Below are 23350 nucleotides of genomic sequence, written 5' to 3'. Positions count from 1 at the left end.
CGAATGGACAGACTGGCTCTGGGACAGGTAAATGACACACAGGGAAGCCGAACCTCAGGGAGATAAATGTGTGATATGCATAGTGACCTTAGGGAGGGTCGGCAGGGGGAGAGAGGGAGAGAGAAATATGCGGCACAACCTCTTCTTTTCCCCTCTTGTCGGAAAGCCCCAGGTAAAGCATTCTCAGAAGGAAAAGCGTGCAATCGACCTGGCCTTTCCACTTCTGGTGTGTTCCCTGGTTAGGGCACACGGGTATGATGTGCAAGTATCAAGGTCCCTCCAGTGATGTGGGAACAGCTTCCTGTTCTGTCACAGCTGGCTGGCCGGGAGCCCTCACGTGGATGGGACCTGGCCCCAGGAGCCTGTGTCCCCTGAGCGGACCTTGGGCTATAGGATAGCTCTTGGCGGGGAGCTGGCACTGGGTGTTAGTTGGGTAAATGGTTTCTTGTACCTTGGAATACTGTGCAGCTCTTAGAAATTGAGGTGGCCCACCGGGCCCAGGCTTCTTCTAGACACGGGCACCAGACAGCTCGCTGGCCTTAGTGTCCTCTGGTGTGGAGACAGTGCCAGCCTCACAGGGTGGGGGCAAAGAGTGAAGGAGAGGATGTGTTGCCCCATACCCAGAAAGTGTCCCATAAAGGGGACATCTGGTGACATGCTGGAGATAAGGATGGGAAAGAGAGGGGCTGCTGTCCAATCCCCATCAGACTCACCAGTCTGCAGCGGGAACCCAGGCCCTGAGCAGCGGTAGGCGTTGATGGGCCACCTGTCCCTGCTGTCGGGCCTCCCTCGAGTGGCTGGGGATGCGCTTGTGGGGCTTTCTGGAACTGGGGGAGACTCTTCCTTATCTGCTTTCCTTCTTGGCAGAGGGGGAAAAATGGAACCACTCACTGGCGAGTGGCTCTAAATCCAGAGGGGCTTGGGGAAGGCATGTGGCATCTGTGACGGGACACGCGGCGGCCCATGTGCAGTGACGGCTGTCACATGCTTATCCGCATGCACGCACACACACTCAGCTATATCCAGCGGGCTAAGCCTTGAACCAGGAATCTGGGGTGATGGTGGCCCCCACTGAGTCACAAACCATGTGCTCCTGCACTGCAGTCCCTGCTCCTGCCCTCAGCCGAGTAGGGTGCCCCAGCTGGGCCCCCCATGGGAGGGTTCCAGGAGCAGGAGGCCTTGGGGTACAAAGAGGGCCCTGGCTCTTCCAGTGTGGGGCTGGGGCTCGGGGAAGCTGGGTGGGATGACAGGCCCAGCTGGTGACGAGCCTCCTCTCTCCGTGCAGGCTGGACAACGTTCATGGCTCTCGGGTAGAGCCCAGCGACACGGCCAGGATGAATTCTATGGACAGGCACATCCAGCAGACCAACGACCGACTGCAGTGTATCAAGCAGGTGGGCCTGCGTGGGCAGAAGGGACTGGGCAGGCCATGGTGGGGACAGTGGGCTCGAGCACCCACATGAGAGGGTTTTGGGCTCCCTGGCAGGGACCAGCAGGGTTGCTGGAATTATCCGCACCTGGCTTTGTCCAGCGCTGCCTTGTCCCTTCCCTGCTGTGTGACTGTGAGTCAGTGTGACACCCTCTCTGAGCTCTGCTGATGTGCTCTGGGTTGGGATAAGGATGCAGCCAAGTCCTAACACTGTCACCTCGCTGCCCAGACCTCAGCACCCTGCCTCTGCCCCAGCTGTTGGCTAATAAACATTACAAGAAAAGAAAAGATCCTGGGGAGTTAAAGCTTTTTTCAAAAAATCATCATTATTACTATTATTACTGATTTTGGGGGACAAGGTATGGCTGCATTGTTCAGGCTGGCCTTGAACTCTGTGGCCCACTCTGGTCTTGAATTCACAGTGATCTTCCTGCCTCAGCCTCCGAGTGCTGGGATTATAGGTATGTGCCACCACACCTGGCAAATAAATCATCTTATAGGAAAGGAAAATGACACAGGAGGGAAGAAAGTAGCCTGAAGTCACACCAGCCCTCACTGGGCCGTTGGTGTGGGAGGACCTCTTCCTGCTTCACCCCGCGCCCACACAGAGTTCCCCAGTTCCCCACTCTGGATTGGTGGGAGGTGGCCCCTTCCCAGGGCGCCCCCAGTGGTGGCTATGAGCGGTGCACACAGAGCCAGAAGAGTCTAGAAAGTGCGGAGTCCGGGGCGAGTCCTCATGCCCCCGTGTCCCCACAGAGAGATCTCAGACTGCATACAGGCCTCAATTTCCCTATGTGTTAAATGGGGCCCACAGACCTCCCTGATTGGATGCTGGGAGGTACTGTAGGTGACACACGCTGTCCACCCCTGGCCCGTGCCAGGTGATGGCAGTGGTGACTTGTCCTCAGCATCTCAGTGCAGGGTGGCCTTCTTTGCACTTCCTCAGCTCAGGGACCTCACCTTCCCCTGAGAGCTAGGGCGACAGGGCCCCCTGACATCCCCTGTGGAGCTGAGGTTCCCCCCATGGAAGGAGGCCCAACTTAGAGACTTTGGGAGACTTTATCTCAAAATAAAACATAAAAAGGGCTGGAGAATGAAGCTCTGTGCAAAGGCCCAGGACCAAAAAACAAAAGCAAAAGTTGTCACACCCCCTTTGCTTGACCTGTAAAATGGGCATCCTAATGGCTGGGTGGTGGGGGGAGTGCTGGAGCCCCAGCTGCCCGCCTTGCACGCACACGGAGCCCTGTGTTCATGTGTGAGCACGAGCAGCTTCTCAGATGCCTGCTGAGCCCTCCAGGACTCCCTGTGCCCTCCACCTCTCCTCTGGCTCCTCCCTCTGGTCATACATGTACTCTGAGTCTGCAGAGTCTGGCCTGGTGCCCAGCGCAGGGAGGGGCCCAAGTATCTGGAAAGAGTGTGGGGCAAGGGGGCCCCTTAGATGGAGACGCATGGGAATGGATGGGTGAGGGATGGATGGACATCTGGATGGCAGTTAGGTAGGTGGGCAGATAGAAATGATGAGTGGATAAATGGATGAATGAGTGGAAGGGTGGGTGGTAGGTGACGTGACTCATGGATGAATGGATAGACCGGTAGGTGAATGAATGAGTGGATGAGAAAGAGATAAAGTAGCAAATGGATGAATGATTGGGTGGACGAGTAGGTGGATGGATGATGGATTGATCAATGTTTAATGGATGGATGGACAGATGGATGCATGGATAGACGGACCATTTGATTCACAGATGGATTTGTGGGCAGCTATGTGTGATGAATCCATTGCTTCTAGGGCAGCCAGCCCTTCCCTGGCTGTGTGTGCCCTGCTCCCACCCACAGACTCAGCAGCCGTGGGATGTAGCCATGTCCCCTGAGGACTCACGAAGATGGGCAGGCTTTCTGGTGGGCCAGGGCATCAGCCATCAGCAGCCGCAGCCAGGCCCTCTACCTCTGGTCCAACATGCGCCCTGGTGTGTTCTACACTTGGTCTCTCTGTGCACTTCAGTCACCTTGCGGGTGAAATGAATGATGAGGGCCCAGAGAGGGGAGGGAGTCAGGCGAGGCCACAGAGCCGCTGCCCACAGCCTGCTCAGGGTGTGCCAGACGTTTGCTCCACCTGTGAGATTCCCTGAGGAAGCTGGCAGGGCAGGGACAAGGATCTCAGGCTGGCAAGACACGGAGGCCAGGCATGTGGTGTGAACCTCTAATCCTAGCACTTGGGAGGCTGAGGCAGGAGGATCACCATGAGTTCGAAGCCATCCTGGACTACAGAGTGAGAGCCTGTCTCAAAAAACTATCAATCAATCAGTCAGAAGGCTGGGTCCTCCAGCACCAAAACAACAATGGTGCTGAGACTACCTGCGAAGAGGGTACTACTATGGCTGCCACCGAGCAAACAGCTCTGAGAGCACAGCATGCAGTGGCTGCTGACCCTGCTAATTGGCTGTGACATCACATAAATAAATGGAACAACTCGGTTAGCAGGGGAGCTAGTGGGCAGCAGCGAGCCAGGTACCACCGGAGGGGCACATTCTAGCAGGGAGCCAGAAGCCATGAACCCCTCTGTCTTGCTGGAGTTGATGGCAGGGAGCAAGCACCGCCTCTGCAGACAGCAGGGCTGCAGGTGGCGGAGCAGCTGTGTTCCGGGGAACCCAGGATGTGGGGAGACAGAGCCACCCATGTGGGAGCACCCACGTGCCCCATAGTGCTTGAGCCATGCCCCACCAGCCTCGTGAGGGGGGCTTTGCTGCTGCTTGCCCACCCTCCTTCTTGCCTTCATTTCTCTCTCTTCTTTTTCTGCATTGAGGGAGGAGACTCATGCATAGCACTTTCTTCTCTCTTGATTTTAAACCTTGCCTTGCACAAACCACACTATAGCAGCAGTCATGGACCCAAAGTGCAGAAAACAAAAATTCCCTCTGCCACGCTGTGGTTGGTTGTCTCCATTTAACAGATGGGGCAACCGAAGCCGGCAGAGGTGAGGGGCAGCACTAGCTCAGCACTAGTAGGAGGGAGTGGCAGACAGGACCCCGGGCCCTGCCCCTCAGGGGCTCCTACCACCCTCCTCCGCCCTGGGGACCTGCCTTGGCTCCAGGCTCGTCAGCTATGTTGACCCAGAATCTGCCACCACTCTGCAGTTGGGTCACTGTCTCACATTCTGTCCTTGTGGACACCCTGTAGGGCCCCCAGAGGACACAGTCAGCCACACACACTCCTGGGCAGAAGTCCCACCCCCAAATCCCAGGGGTAGCTCTACTGTGCCCTGTGGCCCTGGGAAGGCCTTCTACCTCTGCTGGTCTCACTACCCAGCTCAGAGGCCCTGGGAAGATATGGCTAAGTGTCACCCAAGGAAAGGGCGCTCAGAGCCACCTCCCCTCCCTGGGCCTGAAATTAAGCTGGAAGGCCCATGCATTAAAATTCAGACACCTCATCTGGGAAGGGACCCCACACTGCAATGCCAGTGACCCTCCATATGAGGCAGACAGGACCCAGGAACCTGGGGGCACAAAGCCACAGCCTGATGGGATTCCCAGAGCTCCATGTCCCTGATCCCCTTCCCAGCAGGGCATGGCCTCTCCCAGTCTCCACCCTGAGCTTGCTCTGAAGCCAGAGCCCTGAGAGGCCAGGCTCAGGCTGGGTGTTTCTCTGCAGGGCCACTTCTGGTCCCGAGAACAGTGGGGTGTCTTCTACCACTGCCCTTTGCTTTGCAATAGGGCTGCTGACCTCCCCTGCTGCGGGGAAGGGAGGGAACTGAGAAGCCAACAGATCCCAGTTGCCCTCTGTGAGTCTCCCACCCCAGACTGCTGAGTGCTGCCCCTTGCAGGCCCCGCTGGGAACCTCAAGCTGCCTCTTCTCCCTCCCACAGCATTTACAGAATCCCGCCAACTTCCACAATGCCGCCACGGAGCTGCTGGACTGGTGTGGGGACCCGCGCGCATTCCAGCGGCCCTTCGAGCAGAGCCTGATGGGCTGCCTCACGGTGAGTGACAACCCCAGCCATGCCCCGTGAGTAATGAGAGTCCCCCACACTGGGTGAGACAGACACAGCACCCACTTTGGGGCCCAGGGTTCCATCCTGAGCAAAGCAGCAAGAGCCGTGAAGGGTTTCTGGTCATTCTTTATCAAGTCATTCATTCATCCACTTACTAAACATTTATTGAGCCCTCTTTATTGTCATCCATCCACTCATGGAAGCATTTATTGAGCCCTGTTACATCCACCCATCTAGCCAAATAAACATTGACCAATCCTCATTTATCACATGCGATCCCCTCTGCCAAATGAGTCCCAGGAAGCCAGCTGTGAGAAAGACCTGCTCAAGCCTGATGTCCTTGTAGGCGGAGCAGCTGATGTGGAAAGAGATGACCGAGAAAATCACATACAAAATGAAGGGGGTGGGGAGAGGGGCGCCCCTCATCTGCCTGAGCCCCATATACACATGCTGATTGCACCAAGCTGCTTTGGACAGTGTGTGCAAAGGGCTGCCATCCAGGAGCACAGAGCAGTGGGTGAGACTCTGGATACACGCTGGGCAGAGGCTGGAGCCCATGGCACCACTTGCCAGGCTTTAGAGAACCCTGTGGAAGTTGCTCACAGCTTGTGCGTGTCCCCTGCCGTATGGCCTGCATTCCTGAGCGAGAGGGCACCATGGTGGCCAGCGAGGGCAGCCTTTCGGGAGCCTCTTGCTGGAAGTCTGCCCATCCTAGGGCTCAGAGAAGAAGAGCCTGGAAGGAGGCCTGGCCAGGCAGGAGCAGTGTCCAAGGGCACCGTATTTCCTGAAAAGCTCCCGACAGGAGGCAGACAGAGGCCCAGCTTGGGAGAGAAGCCATGGTGACAGCTCCTCGGGCCATCGGGACAAAGCACCCCTGTCCCAGGCGAGACTAAGCTGGCCCTGGATATGGCACCTCATTGGGCCCAGTGTAAGGTCGACCTGTGCCCTTCCCCACTTTATAGAGAGCGCTGAGCTGAGGCTCTACCTGACCCTGGGCCGCAGCCTTGCAAGTGGCCTGGGTTTCAGCTGAGGCTATCCGCCTCCAAGGGGGATGCTCTTGGCCACTGGGATGCCAGACAGGGCTTCGGCCCAGTCTCTGTCAGGATGTCCCCGTGTACAGAAGCCCACACCATCTGCTGCCCTCTGGGTCACCGGGCCAAATCAGGTGGCCGCCTGCATGGTTCAGTCTTCCCCATCCTCCAGCCCTCGGGAGCCCCTCCCCTCCCCAACTGCCCTACTCCTCTTTGTGGGGATCCGGGTTCAGCCTAAGCCCCGTGGACAGGGCCAGATGTTATCCAAGGTTCCTTGCTCCCAGCCCCCTGCCAGCCACTGCAGGGGAGGAGGAGGCAGGGACCGAGCACATGTGGCCAGTCAGGCCACCACTGTCCCCCAGCACACCGCCTTGAGCCTGCTGCTGCTTAGAACACGGGACTCAACAGGAAAGGCACCCTGGCCAGCCTGGATGAACAGTAACAGGCCCTGCCTTACCCCATGGCTCATCCATTCATTCTACAAACATTCCAGCCCTCAGGAGCTTCCCTTGCAGTGGGGAGAAGTAAATAGGCCACACTAGATCAGGAACATAGTCCTGAGCTGACCTCCTTGGGAGGAGTAGAGGAGGGTGCTTCAGGCAGAAGGAACTGCATGTGCAAAGGCCCTGAGGACAGAGCTGGTTAAGAAACAGGGGAGGGGCCTGCAGGAAGAGGAAGAAGGAAGCAGAAAGGAGTTCACTTGCCTTTGGGTCCAGCCATGAGAGCCTGGGTGTGAGCCGCAGGGCGGTAAGCAGCGGGTGAGGTGATGGGATCTGTTTGGGCACCGAAGCTGTGGGGGGGCTCACCCTTGGAGGGGGGGTGGAGGGTGATGAGGGCTGCCCGGAGGACACCTCAGACAAAGATGCACCACATGGTCCACTCACCTGCTGCACCCAGGGAGGGTGGCGGACAGGGAATGCGTCACCTCCCTGCCCCCTAGCAAGGTTACCCTGCCCCGAACCAGCTCCCTCCCCGCTGGTGCCCACATTGCCGAGGTCCCTGGGTGACCTCTGGAGTGCACTCCAGTTCCACTGGTCCTGGCTTACGCTGAGGGTAGAAATTCAAAAGCACTTAGCTGTGGGCAGCAAATGGACACGTTTTAGCCACGGACGCCAAAGCAGCTGAGGCACATTCAAGTGAGAGGCACTGCAGTCCGGCCAGCCACCCTCCCTCCTCCAGCAGCAGGGCTGAGCCACTGCTCCGGGTGTCCTGCCCATCGAGACCTGTTCCTGGCCTCACCTAGAGAACAGGAAGGAGGCCCAGAGCCCAGCAGACGTGCGGGGTCCTGGCCAGTCACACTGGGGAGGAAGACATTCTGTGCCCATTTCACAGAAGAGCAAACTGAGGCCCAGAAAGGTGAAGTGAGGTAGAATAGCCGGCAAGTGGCAGCAGCAGACCCCAGCCTCATGCCTGACTTCACAGCAGTCACAAGTACCTGTCCCCACATGCACCCTAACTGCACCCGCCAGCTGGGAGAGGTAGCAAGGTGGGAAACACAGGCTGTGCCCTGAGGGGCCTAGGTAGCAGTGTAGACAGAACTGGGGCCCAAGAACAGTCAGCCCACTATTACACCTCTGCAGAGATGGGTGGCAACCTGGCCTCTTTAGAGAAGAAAAAGAGAAGAGAAGAGAAATCTGAGGCTCAGAGAGGTTAAGTAACTTCCCAGGGGTTGCACAGCATGGGGTGGAGCAAGATGGGAGCATAGACCTAGTGTGCCTTGATTTCCCTCCCTGCCCCTGCTGAGAGCAGAAGCCTTTTCTGCAGCTCCCTGCCCCAGCCGGATCCCTGGCCAGAGGTTCACCACTTTTCTGGGGGATACTCCCTGCGGGGGATGAATGTGACTTGCCTGCCACAGGACCCCGAGCAAGTGCGCTCTCTTGTGCCTTGACTGCAGTTTCCCCCTGGCGCACAAGGGCTGGACCCCTGACCTGTCGGTGCCCACACTCCTGCCAAGTCTGGGTGCTCAGGGAGGGGTCTTCATGCCGTGGGCACCCTCTCCTGCCACCATAGTGAGAGCAGCCTCTCTGACCCCAGCTGCTGGTCACAGCCCACCTCGAAGGGCTTTCCTGGGGTCCTCGGACCGGAGACAGGAAATGGTAGCGGATGAAACACTCTGGGACCACCCCGGTGCTGTGTTACTTTGAGTGGACTCCTGTTCTCTCTGAATGCCAGGGCCCAAGGGACCTGGCCACAAGCAGATGTGTGTAGTGTCCTGGCTGTCACCCCATGCAGCCTGCGCACAGCACCAGGCCCCTCTTGCTCAACCCAGCCGGGATTATTTTTAAAACCAGAGCAACAGGATGAGCCAGAATTGGCCAAACACAGGACCTTTGCCTTCCTGCCCTGACCCAGGCCCCCAGGTCCTCCCGGAGGTTGGGCGCTGTGGCCTTAACCCTCTGTGGGCCGGTCAGGAGGTCCTGTTCCGGAGAGAGCAGAGACTGCAGCCAGACTTCCTGTACGTGCTGCACCTGTCCCAACACTGCCGTGTGGCTCTGTCCCCCTTGTCCATCCCGAGGCCGCCTTTGGGCTCCAGAGGCAGTGTCTGAGCTGAAAGCAGCCCTGGCCCCCATCCTCCCCAACTGCAGATGGTAGCTGCCTGCAGACTTGAAATACCACACAGGCCAGCAAGTTAGGAACCTTGGTCTTTCTTGGGAGGCAGATGGCACAGACACCTCCACTCGTGGTGGCCCAGAGACATGGGGTAGCACACAGAGGGACAGAGGGAGCCTGTGGGAAAGAGACAGGGAAGCATGCTAGGTCAGGGCTTCTGGTTGCAGCAGGGAAGCTGAGCAAACAGGGTAATGTGACAGCGGCCCTCTCCACCCAGCCTGGCGGAGAGAGTCATCGCCCTGCACAGGGCATCCCTAGGAGAAGGGCCCAGGGCTCTGCTCCAAGGGGCCCTGCAGGCTGGGTCTTCCCAAGCCTTAGCACCCCGATCATAGACCCCTGAAACCAGAAGCAGAGTGGAGAGCCATTCTGAAGGGCCCCAGGCCCAGGCCAAAGCTTGCAGCCGCTGGAGCCCCTCGAGGCCCCCGCAAGCACCTCTGCAGCAGGTGGCCCTGGGTCCTGCTGACAGCATCCTCTGCGTCTCAGAAGCATCAGCCGCCACATGTAAAGGGCTCCTTTCCCATTCAGCCATGGCTGGCCCAACTGCTTTGCACAGTGCCTCTGCTTTCCAAGGTCCTTTCTTCTTAATAAGGAAACCTAATTTGGCTGCTGTTAATGAGGAAGGGGGTTGGAGAGGGAGCAGACCTGGCAGTCATGGGACACCTGGGAACGGGCAAGGACAGAGTGAAGCCAGACATTCAGGGGCCTCCAGAGCCACGTGGGCTCCCAGGGCACTTCAGCTCCACACCACAACCCCCTCAGGGCCTGCCAGCCCTCCCTGGAGAGACTGCTGGGGACAAGGACACAGGAGTACTGTGTGTGCCACTCCCAGACCCCGGCTGGGGACAGACACAGGCTGAGCACCAGAGTCCCGCATTTCTAAGGCATGGAGTCAAGCACAGAGCAGCATCAGGAGCCAAACCCCACCAGGGACTCCTTAGCAATCCTTGGGAGGCTCTGTCCCAAAGTTCCTGTGTGACCCATGGGGTACAGATGACCGGGACAGTGGGGAGGGGCCGGAGCCTGCAGTTCAGTCTGGCCTTGAATTTGCCAAGTAGCCCAGGCTGGCCTTGAACTTGCACTGATGCTCCTGCCTCAGACTCCTAAGTCCTGAGAGTACAAGAGTGTGCAACCACGCCCGGCCAGAGCCTTTATTTCTAAAAGTCCCCCACAAGGTGCTGAGGAGTTACAAGTAGCCAGGGGTAGCAAGCACCCACAATACCTGTGGGAACTCAGGAGGGGGAGGAGGGCAAGAAGAATTCCTGGAGCCCAGGACTTGGGAGGTGCATGGCTCACTGGCTTGGCCTGTCCTAAAGATGACCTGCCGTCGCCTGCCCCGCTCACTTACTTCACCTGTGACCCAGGCTCGCTGGCCTCTGGGCACTGAGGGTTCTTGCACATAGCGACTCACTGTGGCTTTCCCCTGTGGCAGGTGGTCAGTCGGGTGGCAGCCCAGCAAGGCTTTGACCTGGACCTCGGCTACAGACTGCTGGCTGTGTGTGCTGCGAACCGAGACAAGTTCACTCCCAAGTCTGCTGGTAAGTGTCTGCCGGGCTCCACGGGCACCACCGGAAGGTGGGGAGTGGAATTCGAGTCTGAACTGGAGCCTCGGCCACGCTCGTGTCTCCATTGGTCTATGTGTGCAAGAGCCTCTTTGGAGGAGTCGCCCAGCCCTCAGGGCCACTGCAGGGCCAGCAAGGGGCCCTGTGCTAATGCAAAGGGTGAGTCCTCTGTTCAGTGACACAGTGAGCCCTGGGCATCACTCTGGGATTGTCCCCCCTGGCCAGATGAGGAAACTGAGCCCCAAAGAAGCACAAGAGATATCCTAGGGTCACAAGGCTGGAAAGTTGCAGAGCTGTCAGGGTCAGTTTGACCCTTATAGCCCATTCCATGTGTTCATTCATTCATTTAAAAAATTTATTTAAAACAAAACACAAGAGCCAAGCATGGTAGCAAACACCTACAATCCCGGCACTCAGGAGGCAGAAGCAGGAGGATGGCTATGAGTTTGAGACCAGCCTGGGCTATGTAGCCATACCCTGTCTCAAAACAACAACAAAAACCATATACATACACAAAATTAAAACAAAAGTGTGGTGGTACATTCAGGGTTCCTAATAATACGGCTTATTCTCCACTGCGATTCTGTCAGCACATGGGAGGGATGTAGGGGCCACCCACAGAGCCAGGCAGCATTCTTTCTGCCTTGCAAGCTTTAAGCACATTAAAGATACAGTCTGACATTGGCCACCAGCCCCACAAGCTTGAAAGCAGGCAGACCTGTGAGTGTCTAGCCTGACCTCTGCTCGGTGTGTGGTCTCTGTGCCTCAGTTTATCTCCTCGGGAAGGCAGAAAGAATCATGAGACCTGTCTTGCAGGGGTCATTGTAACTTCTAGAAGTACATAAAGTGCTTACACAGTGTCTTGAGTTTCGTTAATATGTTTTATTGATTAAAAACAAATAATTGAAAAAGAAAAAAGTGCAAAAGTAGTAATCTCCCTAATGATAAAATAGACATTGTTGGGCTGGGGATTTAGCTCAGTGGTTCTGCCACCTGCCTCACAAGCACAAGGTCCTGAGTTCGATCCCCAGTACCAAAAAAAAAAAAAAAAAAAGACATTGCCAGTGAGTTGGCCAGTTCTCTGGAGTTTGTCTGGACTGGTCTTCTGGAAACCGCTTACGGGACATCTCACAGTGCTCGTCCATAAGTCAACTCTGAATGCGGCCTGCACCCCCTGCCATGAGGGCTTCCAGCCCACACATGTGCATTGTGCTGTGCTTATGGAAAGGTGTGTGAGGGCCTTGTGAGCCAAAAGCTGAAATCCTTGCACTCTTGCCTATGCTGGGACATCGCTGTCACATTGAACTGCTTGCCAGAACTGGCTTTGAAATCTCACAAGGGCCATATCCACTCCTGATGGGATCTGCTGTTGTAATACTAACTCAGGTCCGTATGATTGAGACAAGGAAAATCCCAACTTATCAAAGACACACATCTCTCATGTGTACCTCTTCTGTGCAGGTACCGACCAGGTCGCAGCCCAGGGAAACCAAACAGGCAGAGTCCTGGCTGCAGAAACCCAGGGCCCCGGGAGGGCTCTGCACACTTTTCGCATAAAGGACCAGATGGAGTCTGTTTTAGGGCTTGTGGGCTCTACCAAAGCAACCGTAGACCATGCGTAAGGGAATGAGCATGGCTAGTCCCGATTCAGCTTTACTTACGGAAACAAGTGTTAGCATCGTGGCCCCTGGTCTAAAAGAAAACTGTTAATCAAATGATTGCAGGTGTAAATGCAAGGGGGACACATGTGTAAGCTGAAGCTGTACTTAGTCCATGAAGGAAAAGTCAGGGATGCCATAGGGCGCCGTAGGGACACAGACCACCCTGGGTTGGGTGTCCAAAGGTCGAGAAAGAATTGAGTAGGTGAAGAGGAGGATGGGTTTCCTTCATAGGTAAAGGGAACAGTATGTGCAAAGGTCCTGGGACAGGAGCATGGCTTTGTGTCAGAACTAAGTTTTGGAGCCCTGAGGGGACATATGGCCAAGGTGAGGCTGGCGAGGTCAGCAACAACTGAACGTTCGGGGCCTGTCTTGAAGGTTGCGTTGCGTTCTTTGTCATGAGGGTAATGAAAGCATACCTAGCTTAGTTTGCAGACCTCTCCTGCTACCAAACAGAGGCCTGCATGGGGGCCTGGGTGGGTTTAGGGGGACAGCTGGCAGGTCCCTAGGAAGGTCAGGGTGCATGACACTGGCCAGACCAGGAAAGCAAAATGGAGTGGGGAGGAGAGGGATGTCAGAGAGGCAAAACTGGCCTGGGGGCAGCTCAGTGGTAGAGCCCCTGGGCTCCATGTGAGCGAAGCCAAGGCAGGGAGTGCATAGGCAGAGAGGTAGAAGGCAAAGAGGAAGCGCCATCTACTCCCCTGTGGAGGAGGGGCTCAGGCCCCGAGCAACCCCTTCCACAGGAGTCCCTTCCCTGCCAGCGCATGCTGGATGGCCTGAGTTGTGCAGCAGCTTGGATACTGAGGCGCCAGATATTTTTTACACTTCTATGGATGAAGACCTGGAGCTCAGAGTGATCCAGGGATTTGCCTGAGGTCACACAGCTCATACATGCCAGGGCTGGACTTGAACTCCAGTCTCCTGACCCAGGCAGAGAGAGAGCTGGCTCTGCCTGCTGTGTCACAGTTACTCCAGGGCTGCCCGGGTCCTAGATCTGGGGGCTTCTGTCCTGGCCCAGGGTCTGGGAGCACCCAGCTCCATGAAAGTCTCTCCAGCAGGGCCTCTGTGGCCTTTCCAGTGTCAATTGCCCGATGAATCCCGGGTTTGGTGTATCCTTCATCTGGACCCCCAGCTGTGTACTCCTCTTCCGAGCCCCCACAGCCCCTTCCTATGCACAGACCCTTACGTCTGTCACACAATACACCCCAGGCCACCCCCTTAGAAAGCACGGCTGTCCCCTGCTTGGAAGGCCAGGGGCCATCACTTCCAGCCTCCCTGCCCTGGAAGCCCTCACCCTCCTAGAGCTCTCCATCCTCAGAGAGCTTGTGGCCCAGGCTCCCTGTCCTCCCTCCTGTCTCCCTGTCTGTCTGTCGGTCGGTCTGTCCGAGTACCTGCTCTGTCGGATGCACCTGTGCAGTCTTCCCTGTCCTTTGTCCCCGTGGGTCTCTGGCATCTCTCTGTCCCTCCCTTGTGGCCCTTGTCCATGTGCAGCTTCCTGCTCCTCTGTCTCTTTCTGGGCTTCTCCCCGTGTGTGGTGTGTATGGCTGCACACACTTGCATGGCTGTGTGTATGTAGTTTGTGCCTGCTGGTGTTTGGAGGATGTGGCCATGCAGCGTGAGCAGTATGTGTGTGTGGCACTGTGTGTGGCCATCTGTGTGTGTATTCCTGGATTATCTGGCTGTGGTGTGTGTGTGTGTGGGCGTGTCTGTATGTGCATGGAGCTAGGGTGCGTGGCTGGGGGGGGTCTCAGTTATTTACGTGCCTATGCCTGCACAACTGTCTGGGTTCATGGCTTGGCTTGGGTATGTGTGACTGGCGGTGTGGCATGTTGGCTGTGTGTGGGATGTGGGCTTTGGGATGTGAAGCTTTGGGGTGTGGGCCTGGGGCGTGTGTGTGGCTGTGCTCGGGCCGTGTGTGTGTGTGCGTGCGAGGCCAGGCCGCTGTGATCCTGCATGCCGTGCGGTGCGCCTGTGTGCACGTGGGTGTCCCTCTCCTCTCCCTCCCCTCCCCCTCCTTGTCTGTCGCTGTGGGCTGGGGCCAGGAGCGCGGATGAGATCATGGGGGCGGAGAGGTGCTTTGTCAGGCGAGCTGGCTGCGAGCCACGACAGTGAGAGCTTTGGTAGCAGTGCGCTTACAGATCCGGGCTGGGCATCACGGGGCGGCGCCGCGTGTGCCGCGAGTGTGTGCACGCGAGGGAGCCGGGTGGTCCGGAGCAGAGTGCAGCCAGACGCTGCACCGAGCCTTGCTAGCAATCGGTTCCACGTGGGGCCCTTGGTGCCCAGCCCCCAGCTCTTTGTTCTGGTGCAGCCTTTAGCCTCTGCGCGCACACGGGAACACAAGCACGCGCGCGCATGCAGTCAGCATCCTCCGCGAAGGCTGCTGGGGGCCGGCTGCTCCCCACCCCCTCGTCTCGGAGGTCACCTGCCCAGCCCCTAGCACCTTGATGCCTCCCCACTTCTGCATAGCGTCCCCACCCTGCTCACACGTGCCATCCTCAGTGACTTGACAGGCTGTGCCGAAATGTCAGCTCCTCAGCACCCAGCTGTCCACGCCTGCTGCCCAGGTGGGTGCCAAGCACCAGGCAGTGGCCATGTCCGATGTCCCCAGGAGTCTCTGTGTACCTCAGCCATGTCCCACACTTGAATATCTACACCCACTCACCTGGCCCCTCCCAGCAGCCAGTGCATGTTGAAATAGAATAGGGGATGCCAGCATCCAGAGGTCAGGGAGCCGGGGAGACAGACAGGGAGCACCCACCCCAGGTCAGATAGGACCTGGAGTGCCTGCTGCCTTTCTTAGTGCCCTACCTGTCTCTGAGGCAGTGACAGCTGCATGACATGGCCCACTACTATTGGCAAGGTGGAAATGTGGACAGGCATTCAAGGCACAGGGCTTCCCAGGGCAGTCCGGAGAGGTGGCAGCCAGATTTGAGGAAGGGACTATAGAGCTCAGGAGATTGGTCCTGAGAGAAAGAGGCAGCCCCTGAGACACACACCCCCGGAAGTGGCCACCTCCTCAGGGACAGGCAGAGGTGCATGTCAGTAAGAACTCACTGTGCGACTACCATGGGCAGAATGTGGGGTGCAGATGTCTCTGGTCAGACTGCAAGGTGGCTTGAAACAATGTCAGAGTTGCCCGCATTTGCTGTCTGGGAGAAGGCACTGACCTCGGGTGGCAGCCTTGAGCTCGCATTCCCCACTACTGACTGTCCAGTCCGGTCATTTCCCTCCTGGGACGAGGATCGTGCCCAGTCCCGACCCTCCCTGACATCATCCACCCTGTGCCTTGGGAGCCAGCCTGGTCCCGTGGACATGCGCCGTCTGCCCTCTGTTCTAAGCGTGTGGTCAGAGTGGAAGCCCAAGAAAGCTTCTGTCCAGCTGTCCCCAAATGTCCACTCTGTGGATGTGGGTTCCCTGATGTGCCTGGGTGGAGTATCAGCAGATCACAGGAGGGGACTGAGACATTCCCTGGGCCCCGCCAACCTGGGAGGTGAAGTCCCTGCCTTCTCTCTCTTTTCTGTAGCCTGTGGTCCCCAGAGGAAGGGGATTGGGGGAGGAAGTCCCCTCAGTCCCAGGGGTTTGTTCTGCAGCCCTGACCAATCCCAGGGGCCTCTGTCAGAGCCCTAAGCTGGGGACAGGGACATCAGCCAGCCAGGTCATCTCCACCTTCCCTACCCTGGACTCCTTAAGCCAGGGGAGGGCAGGACGTCAACCTCTCTCTCCTGGGTCTTTGAAAACAAACCTTCTTGCCCCTACTGGCTGAATGGGGGATTCCCAGACCCCTGTGGTGGCGGGGACACCCTTGGTCTCTGTTGGTGGCCAGGCTTGAATTTCTACCTCCCTGCTCTCCCATAGCTGCTCTCCAAACCTTCTTTGCCTCTGTCCGCCCCAGAGCATGCAGCCGCCTTCCTGTCACCAGGGAGGACAAATGGCCTCATTCAGGGACACCCTGCCAGAGCTGTCTCTCTAAGACAAAGCTGTGCGCAGCTCTGCGTGAAAAACAGCTCTCAGCTGCCCAGCAAGCAGGCAGGATTGGTGGGTGCGAACTACAGGGGGATTTGTTCCCCTCTTCCAAGCCCCCAGAGACAACCGGCAGGCGAGGCCTTGCCCTTGAGCAGCAAGCCGCCTCAGGCAGGCTGGGGCACCTTTCCAAGGCCAGGGCAGACTTCCTCCAGGACACCGGCCCACCCCCACCTCTGAGTTCAGCAGGGCTGGGATGTGGAGGAGGGACAGGGCTTCCTTCCTGCTGCTGGGCCCCCCTGAAAAGGGCTCTGGATTTCATCACCAGGCCCCTGGGAGCTGACTGGCAGCCAGCGCTATGTGGTGGACGAAACCTGTTTGTGCGCTTGCCTCCTGATGCTGGGGGCTCTTGTCAGCCAGCCCATTTACAGAGGAGAAACAGGCTCAGAGAGGGAGACAGAGGTGGTGGCTCACATGGCTCCTGGACCAGGGCTTGCTTCTGAGATGGCAGATCTAAAGCTCTGAGAGCTACCCCCTCTTCTGAGTGACCTTGGATGACTCAGTGGGGCAGGTTGTCCTGGGGCAGTGGCCCTGGTTTCCAGCTCCCCGAGGGATGAGGCCTGGGATCTGGTGGCCTGGCTCCACTCCCTCTTGGAGAAGAGGGACAGTGGGAGGGGCTTTGTGGACACAATGTTCCCAAGCCAAGGACCTAGGGAGAGGCAGGTCACTCACATGGTCCCTGGAGTGGTGGGAGTGCACCGTGGGGGTGGGGGGCAGTGCCACCAGGAGTGAGGGCAGCTGTAGAAACAGCCCACAGGCCCAGGAAAAGGGGCTGAGCCTTTACGGGTCGGCCGCTTAGTCTTTTTAAAAAAGGCCTGTGGGGAAATGCTCAGGACAAGTACTGCTAACTTTTTCAAACAAAATGCCAGAATGCTCATGTGACCTCAGCCAGGTGCAAGAAACAAAACATGAATGTACCTAAGCACAGACAACAGAGGGACTATCCCGAAATGTCAGCTTACAAGTAATGCATCTATCTTCCGGGTAGGAAGTGACACCGTTCTTTATTTCCACGCTTTCTGCAGGGAACACAAATTGTTTTTACGCAGGAGCCGCAGTGCTCACCGTGGGTTTCGTCCGTGCCTGGTAGGGGTTGGCGGGGTGAGTGAGAGGAGAGGCTGTCTCCTGGCTGGCTCAGCAGTTTCTCTGGCTCCCTGAGAGAGCCCAGGGACAGGCCTTTGCTTGTCAGGAGGCCACTCTTCCTGTCTCCCTCTCATCTGCTGGATTAGCTCATCACACCACCCCCACCCCCGCCCGCTCTGCCCCGCTGTGTCCCACAGAGCCTGGTGAGCAGGACACAGGGCCTCCAAGGCCCGACTGCAAGGCATCTCCTTTCTAGGCCTGTCCAAAAGGAGAGGCGGCGGTGGGTGTGCAAGGCTGCCAGTCCATAGGGGAGAAGGGGTCTGGGGGCCAGATGGTCACAGGCGCAAAACCCACTCGAAATGAGCCTGTTCCTCTTTCCTGGACCCTCAGAGCCCAGCTGGGAGTCCACACCCCAGGCCTCCTGCTTGGTCGGGGTGTCTGCAAAGTAGAGGCTGAGGGTTAGTAAGGCACAAGGTGGAGAGGCCAGGCTGCATGTCTGAGGTGGAGATCCTGCAAGGAATATCCCAGGCACCTCACTACTTTAGGAGGGTCCTAGAAAACCCCACAGGTGAGAAGGAAGTCACTGAAAAGCATGGTTGTTAACCACGTTCGCTGCTGGGGGCACCTGGGCTCATCTTGCCAGAACCATGTCTACTCCCCACCTTGGAGATGGGGAAGGAGGTGTTTACCCTCGACCCGGCACAGTGGTGGACAAATCTTCCAGCATCCAGTAGCTCCATGTGAGGGCAGAAAGCACCAGAAAGGGTCACAGCAGACAGACAGGCTGTGGGCAAGACTGCTACAGTGTCTGGGGTTCAATCACCCAAATTCACCCTTGACATCTTAGCCGGATTCCAATACACTCACGTTGTGATTGCGTTACTAAGAGTTTCACTCACTTACTTTGACTTCCACGTGGGCATTGTAAAAAGAAATTGTGTATCACTACCATAACTGGTGGCCCGGTCTCCCTTGCCACATTCAGAAATGGTCACAATAAAGACAGGTGCAGCCATTCCCGGGTCCAAGTGGAGCGACAGGTGCCCCCACTCAGGGGCTGGAGCCTGGGCCCCCTCTCTGCCAACTGCAAAGGGAGGTGGTGGGCTTAGAAAAGAGTTCAAGTGAACACCAAGGGGGACTCTTGGCTGGAAGTCGCAGCGTCTCCAAGGTGGGAAGCCAGCTGATGGGGTATTGATCATCTCACTAGGACCCAGGACTCCCTAGCTAGCTATCCTGTGGGCCACATTGCCTGCTGCACCCTCCAGGATGCTCCAGGCAAAGAGGACAGTCCCAAAGGGGGCTACAGGAGGAGGCTGTGCCCCACCCAGCATGACTCTCTCCCTCCATCTGTGACATCTGGACCATTTCAAGGCCACAGGAAGATGCTGTAGTCATGGGTGTCAGAAAGCTTCTCAAATTTAAAAATAGGTTTGGCTTTTGGGCACAGGTTCTCGATATATAATACAGGCTGGCCTTGAACTCACAGTGATCCTCCTGCCTCCACCTCCTGTGTGCTGAGATTACAGGTATATGTGTGACCATGCCTGGTTGAGGACCCAGGAGTTTGAAGGGCAAGGGTGATTCACTCCTGGTCCCAGAACTCTGAGCTCAGGGCCTGCAAACACATATAAACACAGGGTACATGCAGCCCTTGTTCCTTTGAAATAAATTAATATTTCCTTTCTACCGGGGGAGAAGAGACAGTATTCCTCTCAGGACAATGCCCAGCTCTGTGAATGACCAAGGCAGGCCCCTTGCCACTTTGAAGCTCCGGGAGTGGGCAGGTGATCTCAGCAGCAGCAGACCTGGGACCAGATCTCTGGCCAGCCCATCCCTGCTTTCCTGTGGGTGGAGCAGCCCCTTTGGAGATCCAGGGCCACGGTATTGCCACCCTGCAGCCAGAGGACAGCCTTCCTGAGACTTTCTAGATCTGCCCCTAGCTGCCCAACCCAAAGGAACATGCAGGACAGAGGTCCTGGTAGAACAGTACCCCTTCCACTGCCCCAGGGCACCCCGAGGACGCAGAGTCTTCACAGAGCCATCAGCAGCAATTAATTCTGCAGAGGAAAGAGCCAGGTAAGAGGATTAAGGAAGCCAGAGCTTTGGTTTTAAGATGGAGCTTAGCATTCTCGCCCCCAGAGGAGGGATTTCAGAGGATTCCAAGGTTCGAGAGTGAAACGGAGCAGGGCTTGGCAGGAAGTGGGCGAGTTGGTTATGGAACTTTCTTAGTAAGCATTGCAAACCACAGCCTTGTATTACCTTCTGGGTTACCCAGACAGGCATTAATGATGGTGTAGTTATTATCAGTCTTGCTTGTTTAGCCTTACAGGACCAGGGCAGGTCAAGGAAGAGCGTCAGGATTAGGAAAAGATCTGATTTCTATCCCTTTCAGTCCTGATACAGCACACATTGGATCAGCAAGTATAAACCCATGCTTCCCACATCATCACGATCCCACGTACTCACCTCCACCCCATTTTACAGGTGAGGAAACTGAGGTTTAGGTAGATGAAGTGATTTGACCAAGGCAACCTGGCTAAAAAGAGACAGAATTGTGATTCAAGCAAGAATGTGTGACCCTAAAGCCATCATCTGACCCCCTTGGTCTATGAATGGGTTAACGTGAAGTCCTGGGGAAGACACGGTAAAGACTGAACTGTTCACAAGTGTTGTATTGAGTATGTGATGGTGACTTGTCCCGTTAGTAAGTGACATGCTTTCCCATCTTTGAACTCACTTGATCCTCAAGGCCCCATGGACAATGAGGAGCAGAGAGCCTGGGGTGCCCCAATTTTAAGTGCACTTTGCAGAAACCATGCAGCTATTTCACAGAGAAAAACAGCAGCCAGCTCCAAATCCCACCCAGCTCCCAGCTCACCAACTGTGTGATCTCAGAAAAGTCACCTACCCTTTGTGTGCCGTGGTGTCCTCATTTGATAAGAGGAGGTCTGTTTGTTCATTTGTTTTGAGACAGGGTCTTGCTATGTAGTTCGGGCTGGCCTTGAATTTGTGGTGATCCTCCTGCCTCAGCCTCCCAAGTCCTGGGACTATAGGTGTGCGTCACTACACCAGGCTGATAAGAAGGGATCTTAATGTCTGCATCATAAGCATGAAGTGAGCTAACATGTACACAGTGCTTAGAATAGGGCCTGGTGTCGACTAATTGTCTTACGTGTGTCAGCAGTTTTATCCCGAACATGCTGGTGTTCACATTCCTGGGGTTCCACTCATATGTGGAGGTGGAACAAAACCCTGGGTCAGGAGAATGTGGACCTTGTTTGCATAAGTAGGGCCAAGGGGAATGCCAGTTGCACCCACCTCCAACAGGCAGGAGATGAGGAAAACCCCATTCCAGCCCCAGGCCAGCAGCCTTCAGCTGTACCTAAAACAGCAGTCTTCCTTGCAGTTGAGAGCACCTTGTTGGCCCCCCCAGAAGAGGAGGCTGGGCCCAGTGGGGGAGGTGGCAGCCTGCAGCAGGGAGCAGCAGAGAGCAGCACGCAGGTGTGTCCTGAGCACGCCCCTTGAGGGCTTCCCTCTCACTAAGTCTCCCAGGCAGCCTTTCCCAAAATTCAAGATGGAAAGGAAGGAGAGATCTGGGTGTTTGATGAGGATCAGTACTGATCCTCACAACCCAACCCACTGTACAGACTGGGAAACTGAGACACAGAGTGACCCCCCACACACACGCACAATCCTTTGTCTAATAAAGCAAGGGATGCATGGATTGATGGCAGTGAATGGATAGACCTTGGGAAGGAAGAGCCGAGGATGAGTATGTGTCTCCAAGGAAAGCGTCCCTTCTCCCCAAGCCAGGCCTTCTCTCCCCTCTCCCTGGGATCAGACTCAAGTAGGGCACCCCTCACCTGTGCCAGGGCCCATCTGGCACCAGGGCAGGGAGGAAGACCCTGGCCAACAGACCATGCGAGGTGGCCTAGCATGAGCTGCCGGGCTCAGCGTGCACAGAGTACGTGGGCTGAGGATGGGCCCTGGGGACTCTGGGTCTCAGCCTGCAGGCCTCAGCTCCTCCTCTCTCCAAATTTCCCTTGGCCCTTGAATCAGGTTCAATTCACTTCTGGAACAGGGCTGGTCCAGGACCAAGAGCCCAGAGTTGGAAGCCAGAGTCGGGACAGCCTAGGGCAGGGGTCCAGCTCAAGCTCTGGGATCAAACTGAGCCTGGGTTCAGCCCCGTTCCACCACTTCCATGCTGTGTGTGACCCTGGCCTTGTCTCCCAACCTCAGGAAATGCTGGGTACAAAGGACTTAGCACTGGCCGATCCAACATCTCCTCAGGGCGCTGCACATGATACTTCTGAGTATTTATCAAACCCTGCTTGGCAGAAGAGGCTTTGAAGCCTAGCTGTGTGACTTTATGCAAATCATTTCCCTTCTCTAAGCTTGGGGTCCAGTGGTTCTAAAATCCAGGCCTCTTGGCTGGAGTGGCAGCAATCCTGTTTCCATGGCAACCCAGCTGCTTCTCAAGGGACATCTGGATCACGTCACCCTGGCAAGGTGCTGCCCAGGCAACCAGGTGTTTGTGTTTTGCAAGGGAAGGTGGTAATTCCCCTCACTGGGGACAGGGTGGTGACCTGGTGTGGCCTGGCAGGTGGCTGTACCTTCTGTGTTTGTTCCTCCTGGGCCTCAGAAAGAAACAGCAGCCCAAACTTACTGGCTAAGGAGCCACACTGGTCAATGGCTTTACTCGAAGCAGAATCCTTACCAGATGCATCCTTATATTCCTAGGCCCGTTTCATCGCTTGTTGAGGTCAACCAGATGGGAAACACTGCCCGGGGCTGGACTCCTGGAAGAAATTCCGAAGGATTCAGTCTCAACTGGGCTGAAGAGACCCTATTGTCTCTGGCAGAAAAAAGGAATTACTGGGGGCAAAATTTAGTAGTCTTCCTTTTAAACAGGCTCATAATTATAACAACAACAGAAACTTGAGAAAAAGGATAAGCTAAATTCACCCCTGCAAGATCAGCTCCCAGCACCTGTTATGTGCAGACCATGTGATTGGAACTCAGGTAACCCTGGAGATTGTCTGTCCTCTCAGAGAGCTCCAGGCCCTGGCCAGGCAGGGACATGCTCGGGAAGGAGGCAGTGTCACCAGACTCCATCACTGGGCAGGGAAGCCCTGGGACAGTCTGGACTAGGCTGGATCAGTTCAGGGAGAGCCATCTGCCATTAGGGTGCATAAGTGACCTCCTATACCCTCCCACAATGGAATGCTCCTATCCTTTTCCACGTGAGGAAACTGGAGTTCAGAGAGGTTAAGTCCCAAGCTGCAGTCACACAGTGGGGAGGGTTGGGCCAAGATCAGAATTGGGTCAGTGCCCTGGGGGGAGGGAAGCTGCCCTCCTTGGTGGTGGTGGTGGTGGGGATCCGTTTCCTGGAAGCCTGAGGCCTCTTTCTGAAGAGAGCAGAACAGTCCTCCACCTGTCTAAATTCCCTGTCTCTCCTCCACTCTCACTAGCTCTCCTTTCTTCCTCTGTCCCTCCCTCCCCCTCCACTTTCCCGACTTCCTTTGTCTCTCCCCTTTCCCCTGGGGACTGCAGCTGCCTGCACTGCTAGGGCTGTCTCAAGGGCTGCAGCTTGTCTCTGCTGCAGGTCCCCAGCAGCAGCACTTGCCCTAGGCCCCAGGAACACTGTCCACAGGGCACGCAGCCCAGCCCAGCCCTGAACTCCTGCTGCCATTAGTTCAGCTCTGCCCCCTCCTGAGTGCCCTCGGCCAAGGAAGTGATGCAATTGCTGTGTTCGGTTTCCTGACTCTGGGCTCTAGAGCCCCTCTCAGAGGTGCGCCCCAGATGTGTAGAATCACTTCCTCCCAATTAAGCATCTGCCTAAGGCCTGAGGGTGAGGGCTGCTACATACCGGGTCCATGGCTGTGTGGACCCGCCCTCCAATCCTGGCACAGGCAGCTGGAAATGGGTGCATTGTGAGCCCTGTGGGGAAGCCAAGTGGCTGGGCAGCGTGG

The 23350-nt window shown here is 56.6% G+C and overlaps 1 protein-coding gene across 7 annotated transcripts in view; it reads left to right on the top strand.

Moving 5' to 3' along the window:
* The window catches only part of Zmiz1 (zinc finger MIZ-type containing 1), a 191988-nt gene that overhangs the window by 100912 nt on the left and 67726 nt on the right, over nt 1-23350 (top strand). For all 7 annotated transcript variants that reach the window (XM_004846386.4, XM_004846387.4, XM_004846383.4 and 4 more), the window contains 3 exons: nt 1286-1394; nt 5292-5405; nt 10488-10593. In XM_004846386.4, coding sequence (XP_004846443.1) covers nt 1335-1394; nt 5292-5405; nt 10488-10593 — 280 coding nt within the window. In that variant the 5' untranslated portion in view covers nt 1286-1334. The remainder of the gene's footprint in view (nt 1-1285; nt 1395-5291; nt 5406-10487; nt 10594-23350) is intronic.

This window comes from Heterocephalus glaber, unplaced genomic scaffold (assembly GCF_053883595.1).
Source record: "Heterocephalus glaber isolate CG9 unplaced genomic scaffold, H.glaber_assembly_v1.0 deba00001497, whole genome shotgun sequence".
Taxonomy (NCBI): Eukaryota; Metazoa; Chordata; class Mammalia; order Rodentia; family Bathyergidae; genus Heterocephalus; species Heterocephalus glaber.
This window is presented reverse-complemented; position numbering and strand designations above follow the sequence as displayed.